The sequence below is a fragment of the Toxorhynchites rutilus genome, chromosome 2 (assembly GCF_029784135.1).
Source record: "Toxorhynchites rutilus septentrionalis strain SRP chromosome 2, ASM2978413v1, whole genome shotgun sequence".
In the NCBI taxonomy this organism is placed as follows: domain Eukaryota; kingdom Metazoa; phylum Arthropoda; class Insecta; order Diptera; family Culicidae; genus Toxorhynchites; species Toxorhynchites rutilus.
The window spans coordinates 297,880,851-297,896,511 of NC_073745.1; the positions used below are offsets into that span (position 1 = coordinate 297,880,851).

The 15,661-nt window shown below is 40.1% G+C and overlaps 1 protein-coding gene across 9 annotated transcripts in view; it reads left to right on the forward strand.

Annotated features, from left to right (window-relative positions):
* Positions 1 to 14,987, forward strand: part of LOC129771944 (rho guanine nucleotide exchange factor 18) — a 70,879-nt gene extending 55,892 nt beyond the window's left edge. For 8 of the 9 annotated variants that reach the window (XM_055776094.1, XM_055776093.1, XM_055776092.1 and 5 more), the window contains 7 exons: positions 107 to 130; positions 257 to 1,200; positions 1,267 to 1,435; positions 1,498 to 1,603; positions 1,666 to 1,786; positions 1,847 to 1,941; positions 7,473 to 14,987. In XM_055776094.1, coding sequence (XP_055632069.1) covers positions 107 to 130; positions 257 to 1,200; positions 1,267 to 1,435; positions 1,498 to 1,603; positions 1,666 to 1,786; positions 1,847 to 1,941; positions 7,473 to 7,881 — 1,868 coding nt within the window. In that variant the 3' untranslated portion in view covers positions 7,882 to 14,987. The remainder of the gene's footprint in view (positions 1 to 106; positions 131 to 256; positions 1,201 to 1,266; positions 1,436 to 1,497; positions 1,604 to 1,665; positions 1,787 to 1,846; positions 1,942 to 7,472) is intronic. The other variant, XM_055776096.1, reaches the window with a different exon arrangement.
* Positions 14,988 to 15,661: the final 674 nt, after the last annotated feature.

Consider the following 15,661-nt stretch of genomic DNA (forward strand, 5'->3'; position numbering starts at 1 on the left):
TTAATGTTGTTACGTTGAAGCTCGATTAAACTTCATGTGCTAGAACTCGATGTATACTAAAATAGGAAAATACTTTCTCTATTCCTATCCAACTTCATTGCCAAAGCAATGGGAACCACCGAACTGGAAGGTAACATTCTTCCCCTCTACTGTAGATCTGTGTGAATCATTGTAACTAGAGTGTAATAGATTTTGTGCAATTTGATTCTGTGAATCTTACAATATGCTGATCCAGAAAAAAACCTTCCGTTCGCAGGCAAAATGAGGCAAAAAGACTTCGAACAGGCGATCCTTCTCGAGGAGAAGATCGCCCTCCAGCTGAGTCTGTTGCTGGATAACGATCACAACACGGAACAGTTGGGTCCAACGGTTGATGCGTTCATCTCCAACTATGGCTCCTACCGAGATCTGGTCTCGGATGACTGTGATACGATAGAAATATGGAAGCGTGTGCTGAATACAATCCAGGAGATCAGCACGCTGGCAGCGTCGTTGTACACGGCGGCCACCGGACTGCCGCTGTCCCGGTCTTGTAGTTCGGTGGGCGAACGGCAGAGCGAGGTGTACATCTCGCCAACATTACCAAAGCGTGCGGAAACGTTCGGCGGATTCGACGAGCGACGAACCAAACAGCAACAGCAGTGTATCACCAACTCGTCAAGAGATGCTGTGCTGTCGACGCTTGCGGCCGGTTATTTCTCCAACCGAGAAGGTTACGAGAAGCGTGAATCAAACGCGTCGGAAGCCGACGGAGGTCCATTTTCGCCGGGAATCCACCACGGGCCGATGAAACTTAATCCCGAAATGTTGACCACGGAACAAGCCAAGGATAACAGCTACGCCGCTCTCCATGTGTCGCATCATTTGCATACGCTGCTCTGTATAATCTCCCAGCAAATGACAACCATTCAAAGCCTCCAGCATCAGTTGAACGCTTTCCGGGAGAATCCCAAGAACATGTACCGACACAACGATCAACTCGAGGAGTTGCGGAATCTGCAGGACAAACTGCAGGAGGAGAAAACATCTTGGCAGAAGCAGAAGGAAACAGAAGAACGCGAGCTGGAAGAGCAACGTCAGTCGCAGAAAGCGCTACAGGAGCAGATTCGAGCCGAACAGGAGGACATCAAACAGCAGCGGGAACAGCTGTATCGGAAGATGGAGATTTTATCCAGCCAGGGATTGCTACTGTCACCTAACGTACGTTTAGATTATGGGGAATTTTAACAAATGAATTGTGAAAAAAGCGTTTGTTTCGATTTCTAGGTTGCAATACCGGTTTCGACGGGGGTAATCTCGACGCAACACGACGATCCGTCGAGCAATTGCGAAGACTTCCATATGGATATTGGTGGCGGTGGAATGACTAGTACTCCGACCGGTTCGGCCGTCTCGACCATCGACCGGAGGAAGGACAAATGGAGAACAGCAAGCAGTAAGCATGTGTTGTTTTTCACGTAGATCATGGTTTCTTAATAATTTGTTTCGTCCTGTCAGTAAACAAAGCTCCCCCGGCGAATTTAGTTAGTGCAACGAATGCACCAAAAATTAACGCATCATCCATAAAGCAACAGCTTCCGCTGAAGCTGTCCTCCCTGTCGAGGTATTTCGTTATTATAGAACTTGTGGATGAGTTTGAAACTAAGATAAACTGAACAATTTCAGCACTAAATCGAGTTCCAACAACAATACGGTCACATCGCCTAGTGGAAACAACGCTAACATGTTGAGCAGTAGTAGCGCCGGCGTTATTCAGATGTTTCCTCTCAAGCTGGCCGATAAAAAGGTAATGTGAACAATTCACTCAACCGAAATCCGAGTTTTCTTATTCAACTTTATTTCATAGATCAACTCGAGCTTACCGAATCACTCACGTACCGGTAGCAGTCCTGCAGTAATTCAGCAACAGGTGCAGGTTCAAACGGGGAATCCGGCAACAAGGTAACTATAGATACCAGTATATTAGTCGTTTCGGAAAAAAACCTCGCAGTGTAGGGTATTAGTTAGCTATTCTTATAAAATGATACTAGCAGTGTAACTGAGCAAGACAACCTAATAGGAACACCCATGGCGAGATAGAAAGAAAAGGAGGAAGAAGATCTTTTTGAGTGAGTAGTGATCCCCGATTTTTAAAATTAATCGTTCATCAGCTAATCGAATACTTTTCAGTAGTTTGTTATTCGATACGATTAATCGCCTCAAATATTCGATTAATCGATTAATCGTTACACTGAGAGAAATAATTCGTTAGAATAATATTTCTCATTTACTAGAAAGCCATCTAGAATCAAAAAAGTGTTCATCCCGCCTGAAAATCAATTATTATCGTTCACGCTCCCTTAGACTCGTAAACGAAGCTCAATTCGCGTTGACGGCATTGAGCTTCGTTGACCAGTTAGGGGATCGTCAAAGATAATGATTGATTTTCGGGATAAAACTGCAGCGACCGTACGTTTTTTTTTTCTCTGGGTTTGGATTGATTAATCGACGTAAATTATTCGTTCGCTTCGATTATTGGTTGCGCAGTATTCGTTCGATTAATATTCGATTTCTGTAGGAAGTATTCGATTAATCGATTAATCGAACGATTATCGGGGATCACTATGAGTGAGAACGAATACGGTAAAGGATGTGTGCTTGAACGCGTATTAAATAGAAGATTGTTTTAATTGATCTGTGAGGTGTTTTTCTAAACGTTTTCCCGAAACGACAAAGCTTCGAGGTATCTACACGCAGTTCAATTTAAACAATCTTTTGTTATCTCCCGCTTTTTTTTTCTCTCATATTTGTCAACAAGAAATCCAACAAGCATTTCTGTCGATTATAAACATTGTTTATTTGATTCAACCCAAGACCGGCTATTTTATCAAAAATAAATTGCAGGGTCTTATTATAGCAAGATAAATTAATTGTCAAAATAAGTGATAAAGTCCGCATTTCGTTGATTGAAATCTCCGTATATATGGATTTTTGATTCTGGTGCCAAGGTAGATAAAATATTTTCAGCAACTTCAAAGAATTTCTCATAACAACTAAGTTTAGCACGATCAGGGGGGAAGTAAACAGATGCAAATATATGTACCTCTCCCGCAATGAGTGCTTTGACCCACACATGCTCAAACTCGTCGAATTCTGTTGTTGGAATATGTTCTGAATATATTAATGAATTAATAGCAATAAGGACGCCGCCTCCCGATTTTTTATGGGATTTGTGAAGATTACGGTCATCTCTGAAGATATTAAAACGATTTCCGAGTACTTCCTCGATTCTAAAACTATCATCCCAACTTGTCACTGTGGCCATAATTATCGAGAAAGAAGAATTCAGAATATTAATTTGGATTTCTTTCATTTTTTCATACGGTTGAAATTTTGACAGTATATCAAAATGTTCATTATCTACTACTTAGTATGACGAGGCATCCAAATTGTTAAAACTTACTACTTCTCCTTGGTGTGAAGCTAACAGTTCATTATCTTCTGGGACGTCTGACTTCGTTAATGGAAACATCTCTTCCTGAGAAGATGTCATGTCTTGCCTTACGCCTGGAAGTGGCGAGTTGTCATCCTGCAATGGGTTCGTCAATTTCGGGGAAAACACGAATGCCTGCATGAATATATGTTGCACGGTGCTGTAGAGTCTCCCGAAGTCATGCAACAGGACGAGTGCGCTTGAACGCAATGTGGTACGTTGGGTACCATGTACGGGTTAAGAATTTCCCCTCTTTGAAATTGAATTGGTCGACAGCTAGCCAGTAGCCCAGAGAATTGATACTTCGCTGCTGCCAGAAGCTCTCTGTCCGTTGGAAGTTGGATGTTTCTGTGTTGACCGCTAGTTGACCGTTTACCATGTTAAGTTCACTAAAGTCCAACTCGGCGCGTACGTAATTCTGGCACTTATTACAGCATGGTAAAACATATGATGTAACGTCAACGCTCTTCTTGCGATGTACGCCGATGCAGGCGGCGTGGAATCGTCGCGGACAGCCAGCACATTTTCACAAATTGACACTGTCGTTGATTCCGGTATCACAGCAAATTTCGCAACTCATGTTGATTGGTCTATTTACGTTTATACGTTACACTGGGCGGAAAACTAGGTCAATATAACTGAATCGTTTTCAAAATATTCGCGGGTGCTTCGAGCAATTTGAAAACACGTCCACCCTGATCGAAGGCTAGAACACAAAATGTTTACCCATCGCGAACTCAAACATGTAGGGGTAGACGAAGAAGAAAAACATAAAATAATTTCAACATGACAGTTCTACAGCGTTTTTGAAATTAGTTTTTTTTGTATTGGAGAGTGTGTGTATCACACAAGCGATGTAGTATACCTGGAATTCTATTTACGTTAATGCATGCATATATGATACATGATAGAGAGAAACGAATTCAGTCTGGGGGAGTCACTTAAATTTGCCGTGAAGAATGGAATGAGCACGTAGCTTCGTTAGAACAGTTAGTGCCTCTCATCGAATCAGTCGAATTGAGATTAGCTCGAGAAGTGTTATCAAATGTGCTAAACTTCGCCTAGATAAAGCCTGTTTTAGTTAGAATTTAGTCGCATAAAGTAGGACATTTTTCAGCACAGAAATAATGTACGAAAAGAAATGGGTGGGTCATATCTATAACCGCAAGGTTGACGTGGAACTACCGTTGGCTTAGTAATCATTTGTTTGTATTGATTAAATTATTGATTGAATGAAACAATTTTCGAATTCAATTGAATCCAATATATTTGCTGTGTAAGTAAAGAATTTGAACAAACGTCATGTAATGTAAGGCACCTTGGTTTTGATGGCTGTGTTAGGGAACACATTTCGGTGGGAACGTAAGTTCCCCGAACTTGCATGTATTTGCAATGCCAATTTTCCCAGGTACCATGGTTTTGATGGCTGTGTTGGGGAAACCTTGAATCGGGCCAATCAAAACGGGACAGTTTAGATAGCGCTTGACATTTTACAGTCATTCAATTGCTTATACCAGGAGAAATATCATTTTATTGACTGTGATAGATGCTTAAACATATTTCCTATCAATTGACACAAACATCTTTCCGATCTATTAAGAAATGTTATAAGCATTCGAGATCTTTCATTTTTTCTGGCATGTTCTGTGTTTAGCACATACATCGAATGAATTTTTCAGTGTTAACTCCTCTCTTGTTATTTTTGACGTAGGACTACGTCTTTCATTTCTGTACCGGGGAGTAAGTTCAAAGTTTCGAAAGCGAGAGAGTGACGTTGGACTGCAAGGTTTTGAACGTTAATACCTCTTTACCGGCTGAATGGAGTTGTATTATATTCACTTCATCCGAAAGATAAAATGTCAACGAGTTATATGATTGTCACTTATTGGTCAAAAAATCGTTTCAACAGCTCAAAAATTGCTTTGAAAGCATGCTATTGAAGTCATAACAATCTAGCTCATTGATGATGATTGGTGATCGCAATGTGTTCCCGAACACGGACGCAAAATCTAAGCACCTGGAGAAACCGTCATAGCAAGCATGCAAGCTGTGATTTCTTTTGCTTGCTTGCATTAGTGTTTGGGAAACCATAGCGGACACAGGCAAGGCGTGAGTACTTTTACACGCATCAGTTTCTGTTCTGCTTTCGCATGGAACAGTCGTGAAAAATTGTTTGCGTGTGAATGCATCCGAGCGAAGGAATATTCGCATCCATTTACGCATTCGACATGGTGTTCCCTTGATGCAATCCAATAGCATCAGTTTCTGTTCTGCTTTCGCATGGAACAGTCATGGAAAATTGCCACATCACGATAAAAACTAAATGAATTTTATTCAAGGTTATATAGACTTTATCGTCATTTTCATCGTGAAATGGCGCCCTCAGTTTCTATTCTGCGCATGGAGTGATCATGAAATATCTCGTGTTATTCTCACGAATCACATATCAAACATTGTCAGTTGCTTTTACAAGGCCACTCAAATTTCATCGGTTCGTTTCGGGACCACCAACAAGTTAGAAAGAGTTGAATTTACAATTCCATACTTATATCCATCCTCCCGCACACTGAGAAGGCGATCTGGCGTAGTGGTAACATCCATACTTCTCACGCAAAGATCACGAGTTCAATTCTCACTCCCGACATTCTTCCAAAAATAGAAGTAAAAGTGACGAACCAGCCGAAATGTGTTGAAAGTTCCTATAATAGAGAAAAAAAATCCTCCCACACACTAAATAGAAAAATTTTCAGCAATCTTTCAAAAAATTCTTTCATTCATTCATTAAGAATTGATTCAGATGCAATTTCAAATAAATGATTACCGAACCGACGGTAGTCCTACGTCTACCTTGCGGTAATATCACAGATATAACCCACTTCTTGTTTTTTCACTGAGAAATATATGTAATCTGCCCTAACTACCGCAACGGGTCATTTCACAAAACCATTGCATTACACATTTTTGCTGTTGCTTTATATATTTTGTTGTATTTGTGAATGAATAGTGAATGATTAGAATTAATTGTATTGCTGACTATCCAAGCGAGCTAACAGTAACCATCCCAAGCTACAGTGCTATTTTGCGTGTCAAAAATTGAAATTTCATTATTTTCTCTAATAATTACTATCCTAAAATGTCGAAATATACAGGAGAAATATGGTATGCCACGTTTCTCAACAAAACTATATAAATTGAGTCATTGTTCACTATCTATTCATAAAGGGTCACTTGACCCGTTGCGGTAGGAATAGGTATACATGAAACATCGGTAGGTTTAGTGTTAATGTTGCTAAAATTTACATTATAGACCCATTAAACGTAAAAATCATAATTGTATTGATATCAACATAATTTTATTTTATTGGTTTTCATGACATGAAACGCTATGACTCAGGAATAATAAAAATAAAATGTTGAGTGGTTTTTATAGCTGTTTCGATGATGTTGTCTAGCATCAGTGTCGAAAAAATAACGACAATTTCACCAATACAAACAAAACCATTGCGGAAAATATGAAAAATGAAAATTCGACTTTCAGAGCACTAACTCGAGATTTCCGACGTTTTTTATTATACATTGCGACGGCAGATGAAATTTAATATCTTGTGAGTAATCGATTAGAGTTTGGTTGATGTTACATGATGGGAAGTTTGCAAAAACGATCTTTTTCTACACACTGTTTCGCAAAATTATTGAATATCGGGCGAGGGGTGAGGGAGGGAGATGAAAGAAGTGATCGCCATTGTGGCAGCTAGTTGTGGCTTCCTTCCACCTTCATCTTAAAACAATCTTTTATCATTTTCCGCTCTTTACAACACTTTTTTTTCTGTATCCGTTCTCACTCAAAAATATCCCCTTCCTATTCTCTCTAAGTTGTCTTGCTCAGTTATACATACTGCCAATATGATTTTATAAACCTGGCTAACTAATACCCTACAGTAACTGTCGTTAAACAATTACCCCCAAACGCCGAATTAATCCCCATGTGTGTTTTTTTCAGGACCAACACTTATCCAAAGATACCCGAACGGTATCGATTGCGAAACTCGGATAACTATCAGTCCCCTCCGCACTACGGTACGACACAATCTCACCCGCATACTCCGTCATCCGCTTCGCCGTCACATTCTTCCTCGCTCCGTTCGGCGGCAATCCAGGAGCAGCTGATGCAGCAAAATCAATACCACCACCATCATCATCATCAGTCGCAGTTCCATCCCCAGCACCACTCATCGGTTCACACCACGCCGCTCTCCTCGCGCAATTCTAGCCTCCAGTCGCCCCCTCCGCCTGGATCGTCGTCATCCTCGCTGGCCGATCTGGGCGGCAATAATAACAACGGTAGCGGCAGCCCGGGCAACCGGAAAGATTCCACCAAAAACAAGGAGGAAGAGGTGATTTATTTTTGATACATGCCAGTTGAGGTCGAAATTTAATCACCTAGACGTGCTGGATTGGATGCTGCTGTGTGCGCTGGTCGTCTCGCTGGTACTGTATCTTGTGATTCTAACCTTTCGACTGATCTTTCCCATGTGATCTCCGCTGTAGTATTTTAGTAGACACGTACATATCGCATCCTCCCCACGGTTTGTTTTTGTTCTCGCTACATTTATTTCCCGATTTGATTGTTGTTCCGGCGGTGGGAACTCCTGAAATTCGTCCCGTACGTGACGAAACAAACGAAATCTGATACAATTGAACACAGTTACACTTTCAAAGAGATTCATTTTCAATCAACTTTGAGATCATTGAGCACGGTTAGTATCGATTATTGTATCATAACGATTATTCTGGAAAGCACGCGGAGACGGTTCCACTAATTGGTAATCCTCTGCGGTGCCCGCAATGATGTGCAATTTGTTTCCTACGAAGGCAACTTTAGATTATTTTCAACAACAAGTAAACTTGATGGCCTATCTTCGATTAGAAAAGCAACAGAACGAAAAAATGTGAACCCAGGGGCCCAAAAATCCCTGAAAGTTACAGGATATGTAAAACAATCAATACCTGACTTGGAACCGTAGTGAATTTGTTTAGAAGTGTTGTGAATATAAAATACAAAAAAAAACAAGAAACATATGACAAACTTATTTAACATATCTGTTTATGTTTAGCGTAGTGGTTCCACGTAGACCATCATTCCCCCCATGGAGTGAACGGGAGAAAATGTGGTATGTTTGATTGAGGAGCGAATTCAAGCGTTCGTTCGTTAAAAGCCGCTCCCTTCGGCTACTATCTCTTCCGAAACGCACAATACAAAGCAACCTTATCGTCTCTCGCTCCAAGCTGAAAAAAAAGTAGTACAACTCTAACATTCCGATAGATTTGCGTCGTCCGTAGTGGTACAATTCTGTTATTTTAACAGCGAACATCAATAACATACTCTATGAGCAACAAAGAAAACTACAAAAGACTCGAATACATACGTGTGTGTATATGTAAATAAAAGTAATATCTAGTTGTAAAAATTAAAGGTAAAAAAATTAGACGAGAGATTAACGAGAACGAGAAAGGGAAAAAATATCGCGGCTGAGTATTCCATTAGTTTTTTGTTCTGTTTCATAAATATAGAGAGGGACACGGTGTGTGCATCCTGTCATGTGATCATACTCGCTTGTTTCCTTCGATGATCATTCTTAAAGCAAATGAACGGTGAAAACAGTACAGTTAGCGAAAGAATGTTGCATTTATATATAGAGGTTAGTTTTCACTGGCTAAGCTATTGAGAAACACAACTATTTACTACTTATAACATAACAAATGTAACGAGACTGGCATTTAACTTAAACACAACAAAAAAAAAACAGAAACGGTAAAATTACATAACTACCTTCGAAGTGAGACGACACAACGGGAAAGGGAACGAGTCTTGATAGGGACTCATCCACACCCGTGGAGGCTGGAGTGAAAAAACTTGTTTATTGTCGGTATCCATTTTGTGAGACATTCGTATGGCTTTGGTATACTCCGGAATTTTTCGCAGAAATTACAATCCCCTTAATTTTACGCCGCGATTGACGTGAGAAGACGAAGTTTCTCGTTTCATTCTGGAAAACCACCTCGTATTCGATACCCAGGTCAATAACATATGAGGACACGACTTTTAGTCACATCTAATGACAAACTACAATCACGCCATTCGCCTTCGGGAATACCGTGACTTGAGCCATCTTACCAACGAGAGCGACGTCCAAATTGAACCCCTATTGAACTGACACGAGCCAACATATCCGGCCTGATTCTACGCGGCGTGTGAGGTGAGACGACAATTGTCACATCACCATCACGCAACTCTCCTCACTATATTCCTACAGTCGTATCGGATGCCGTGAGAGGTTCATTTTATGTATGTGAGAAGATGAACAGCAAGTGACAAGGTGTTCATTCTGCTGGTTGCCAAATTTGATCAGAGATGCCACATTCGCACATATGTCTAAGAATTTGCAAACATTTAACTTTTGTCAGAACCTTACAAGTGCTTCAGATATTATTTCTGCAAATTTTCTCTAGTCAATATTTTTCGTGAGGTCATACGCACTATCGACTGACTCACGAGAACCTGATTCATTGGCGATCGATAAAATTATTGGCAGGTGATCACTACCGTGGGGATCTTGGATTACCTTCCACGTGCAATCCAGGGATAACGAAGAAGAGCAAAGTGATATGTCTAGCATGCTTGCCCGTGCAGGAGGGTTGGCTATCCTAGTTGCTTTCCCTGTATTTAAAACTGTCATGTTGAAGTTGTCGCACAGATCATAAATCAACGTGGCACGGCTGTCATCATAGTGTGACCCCCATGCTGTTCCATGGGAGTTGAGGTCATCTAAGATTGGCCGCGGCTCCGGCAATGCCTCGATGATATCAAAAAACTGATGGCGGCCGACCACGGTTCTTGGAGGAATATATATCGAGGCAATGCAGAGCTCTTTGCCATTGATTTGTGTCTGGCAAGCGACAACTTCAATGACTGCCATCGATGGGAGTGTGACTCTGTAGAAGGAGTGACATTTTTTGATCCCCAATAGTACGCCACCAAACGAGTCATTTCGATCGAGGCGAATAATGTTGAAATCGTGGAAACTCAGCTCGTCGGCTGAAGAAAGCCATGTTTCACAGAGAGAAAATACATCACAGTTAGAACTATGAACTGAAAATTAAAATTGATCTAGTTTAGGGATGATGCTTCTGCAATTCCACTGTATTACAGTGGTCAAATCCTTGACCTCTTGCACTGAATCAGGCATCGAGGGAAATGAACGCTGCTAAAAACCACATTTTTCTTTCAAAAATGTTCTCACAATCGGAAGCAAACATAATACTATGCTTTTAAGAGGGTCATTTATATTTAAAGCATTTAAAATGTTGTCCACCAGGTCAGAAAGCGCAAGCAAACCAGATTGTGGCTGTTGCCTCGACCGCGAAAATGGAACAGACGGGGTGGGTGCTGCTCCGGGAAGTGCTGAGGACCCCTGGTGCGTAGAAGAACCGCTTAAACCAGGAGGTACTTGCTTCGGTCTATTCTCAGCACGTTCAATTCGAGTTTTCATTCCAACTTGGGAAGTTTCGGTCGACTTTCTGGGGAGTGATGGGAAAGAAGTAATTTTTCTTTTCCTGACGGCACCCTGCGATGTACCGGAACTTCCTGCATTGGGAGCGTCAGCAACAGGCTCGTCGTTCTGCAGAATGGAGTAGGGATTGTCCTGAGTCGTTGGAACGGAACTCTTAAGCATTTCTGCATAAGTCCGCTTGGAACGTTCCTTTAAGGAACGCTTGATTTTGTCCCCTCGTTGTTTGTACACCGGGCATTGAATAAGATCATGAGGAGTCCCGCCGCAATGAAGACACTTGTGCTCTTTCGCGCAAGGATTCTCATCATGGCACTCTCCACAATCTGCGCAACGTTTTTTATTGCAACAAAAGGCGGCCGTGTGTCCGAGTTGCATGCATTTGTTGCATTTCATTACCCGGGGTACAAATAACCGAACAGGTAAACGAAGTGCACCTATTGCAACGTAGTTTGGAAGGGCGGAGCCCTTAAAAGTGCCACAAAAAGAATTTGTCCGATTGAGAACTCTTTTGTCATTTTTTTGTGACACAGATTTCAGTCGATCGCATGCAAGAATCTTCACCGTTTTTAGTGAAGAGTTCTTGAAGCGACCGACACCATCGATAATCTCTTTTCGAGTCAAACCCTTTTCGGTTATTACGCCGTCTATTTCGACGTTGCAACAGGGCATGTATACGCGATACTCAATCGCAAAGAGGTCGCAGCGCGTGATTTTGTTCGCTTGGGTCCTGCTTGAGACGACGTCGTAACGTCGGGAAAATTCTGAGTAAGTTCCTTCGAGATGCGAATGACATTGAGAGGTTTAGATTTTCGTCTAAAGTATACAATGTAGCCTTCGGGGTATTCTTTTAGACGTACATCCTGTTTTTCGTCAATTTCCTCATCTTCGGAACTTCCAACTTCATATACAGAAGTTTCTTCCTCTACTTCTGCTTCATCTTCCTACCCTTCAGGAAGAGGATCGGTGTCGGAAATATTCAATGGCGTCGATGGGGGATCCTTCCCGCCCTCAGCCATATCAAAAAAATCGGTCAACTGTTCGATATGAACAGAATATAATGATAATCAAAATAAATAAATAAGTGAAAAAATATATATTTTTTTAATTAATATTAAAAATTTAATATTAAATTCAACTTATTTTATATTAAATAAAATGCTGAAATGAAAAAAAGTTCCAATAAAAGTTTAACGGTATATAAGAAGTAATGATCACCCCTAATGCCAACGTTTACCGATTTGGTTAACACAAAGTTGAACAATGGTGTAAATCGTGCACAGAAGGTAGAAGGAATGAAAGGAAAACAAATGAAAAAATTAATTTCTACTTGCCGCGGCTGTGTGGCGTGTGTGATGAATGTGTCTGATTTGGATCCTCAGCGCGCACCACTTTGAACTTCGCTCCACTCGCAAGCGCAACCGATGAAAAAGCACACTATAATTCGATGTGAAAAAAACACCTTTGTTGAATCGATTACAAACTTGTCCGATCTACTTGCGAGTTGTCGAAACAATCCTTTTTTTATATTTCTTTAGTTATGCCCACAACATTTAGCCCCTGATATTCAAATTCAGACAACGTTTGCTGGAGAAAAGTAACAAAGGTCCCTTCAGTTGGCAGAGTGACCAACTCATTCATCTCTCGCCTAACATCATCAATTGAGTTTATTTCTTCATTTGCCGTCTTAGTTTCTTGGTTTCTCTTTTTCTCTACAACTGTAATTAAAAGTCAACAGTAATATTTCTGCTTCAACACAAATAATTGTGTGATCTGTTCAACTGGAAAAATAAAGTCCAACTTTAATTAAATCTGAACTGAAATGATCTCAATTATGATAATTCTCTGAATTGGTTTTAACGTTTTAATATAGGGCTGACACTGTGTGAAACCAAAAAGTGCCTCACGTTAATTATATTAAATTCATATTAAACATTAAATTCAAGTTTTGAGTGGGAAAATTATTTATAAACTTTATTCAGGTTTTATTGTCATATTTGAGTCTCAGATGGAATCCAGTCACCTACATCGGTCACGTTCTATGCAGAATGGATAGCAACAAATAAACAGTAACCACTACCAGTTATTACTCACATTTAAATCTCTTTACGGTAGCCGACATAGTCAGACGTGTTCATCTCGGGCTCCACTTGGTTCCCCTGGTAGCGATGAGGGGGGTAGCGTTAGTTCCCGCAACAGCAACAACATAAACCAGAAGTACATCCGAAAGCATATAACAAGACTACCCTTTGGTTGTTACCTATCGTTAGGCGTTAGATTAAAACATGAAAATTGATGCTTATAGCCACAAAACAAAGATAAACAAAAAAAAACATCTCGACAATATACTACATAGCCAACAGAGTTTATACTTATTATAAAAAAGCAACAACACAAAGTAGCGCCGAAGAGCGAAACGTAGATCGATTTGTGTGCACCCACTGTCCACTTACGTGCTTTTCGTTGACCATCGCGTATTATTGGAGATACAAAAGTGCTCAAAACAATCATACATTTAGGATCATACACGTATAAGTCACGAACAGACTGTCTTCATAAGCCCACATTCCTGTCGATCGATTCTGCTGCACGGGCATTATTCAGCTTTCCTACATCCTGAGATCATTTACTTCCATTCCCTAAGTAATAAACCAAACAATAAGTAACGAGAGAATCACTCTCAACGTGCGCGTGTGTGTAACGGCTCGCGCAGTCAAACACGAGAGTGAATGAAAGTATTATTAATTTTTAAGAAACTTAATAACCTTAACAGAAAGTGAAACAAGAAATAGACACTCACTTAAATAACAAAACTTCTTGACAATACAAATGTTCTACAAACGAAAACAAACAAACAAACAAAAAACGATGCAAAACACTGCAGAGAATGTGACAGGAGAGAACTTGCGGGAAAGAAATCTTGAGACCGGACAAATCATATGAAGCTTACTGAACAAACACACTCTCAATTGAATATAACAGTAGGACTACAGATTAAAAGAATGTATGTATGTATAGAAAACAGAAATCGTGGAAAAAAAACTACCTAGAAAAGTATAAACCGTGTTCTGGATAAACGGAGTTAAGTAAAACTACGGCGAAAGCAACTCTCCAAAACTTGTGAATAGTAGTGACAGAGACTATTTAATGTTTCAGAGGACAACTATTTTAAAGTATCTGGATAGGAAACAGAAGTAAAAAAGACAGATTATATATACACACAACTACTATCGTAAAACAAGGCAACTCAAAAAGCAAGCAAATATTTCATCTGCTCAACTATTTACTGTATTTGACCGACACGATGTTACTAAACACAATCTAGCGTGGAAGACGAGTGAATATCAAGAATTTAAATGAGGCGTTTATTCGTTGCCAATGTTCGGTTTCCGCAGATATGCATACGATGATGTTTAGGCTATGCCTAGGTTTTTTTTGTTTCGAATTTATCGCAGTGTTTGACCACATTCGCGCTCGATCGATGATTATCTGTTTAGTTATAGTACGTGTTAAATTAATATTTATTCAATCTAAATTATTAACACATTCCATTCCCGTCCTCGGTTGTGCATGTCAAAATCGGTTTCTTCATGCTTAAAATACGTATACAAACGCTCGCGCGCAAATTCAAATCGCTGTATATTCGCGCTAACTAAACTAGAATAGAAACGGTATAAAGCCAGAGCTTCTTTACCACTCTCTACCTGAGGAGCAATATTGCAAGAAAATCGCCACCGATAGTAAAGGCAAATCTAGCAAAAACCGAAACAAAAACAAAAAACGAGAACGAGAAAAAAAACAATCAAGAATATAGACTGTCCGTATGCCAGTTCTTTATTATCATTATTTTAACTTAGTCGTATTACTTTGTCCTCTCGTCGAAACTATACTTGTACACACTTTTATCCTAGTACGTAAAACTATTTCCAAAAAAAAAAAAAAAAGAAAACACGCAAATAGAAACACAACTTTCCTCATTGCGCTCAACGGTTGAATTCCTCTATTCCCTTCGACTATTGTCACCTTTTGAGTATGCAAAATCCGCGCGAGAAAGGGAGACCTCTTTCGACTCCTGATACCAGTTGGCACCTATTGATTTATCGCGAAGCAAATCCAAAAAAAAAACACTGCAAATATATGCCAAGCAAACCAACATTCAGTATAGGAACCAACCGGCTCGGTTACGATGATATATAAAGTGAACTAAAAACTGGAAACACTCAGAAGTAAACAAGAAAAAAAATGTAACATGAAATATAATGTTATTCAAATGTTATTTCAATCACTGTTGAAATGTTAGAATAAATTCAATTAAACAAAATCGCTTTGCATTGCGGTCGTTCGAATGTAGTGGATATCACCAACAGAGCCCGGAATATTCGAAGATGAAAAATGAAAATCAACTCTCCTCTCAGTAGCTTCGTTTTGACTAGGACTACTTCGGCATTCACCGTCAACATGGTTTGAATTGACTAGAGCGTTGAGAGCGAGGATGACTGATGAACTATGCTAGCAAATCGTTATTTTAATTGAGGTGACTAATGAATGCAAATCTGCCTCTCCATTCAACCTGACTTCAATCCACACTACTACTCCCCCTGACACGAATCTCGTTTTCCGC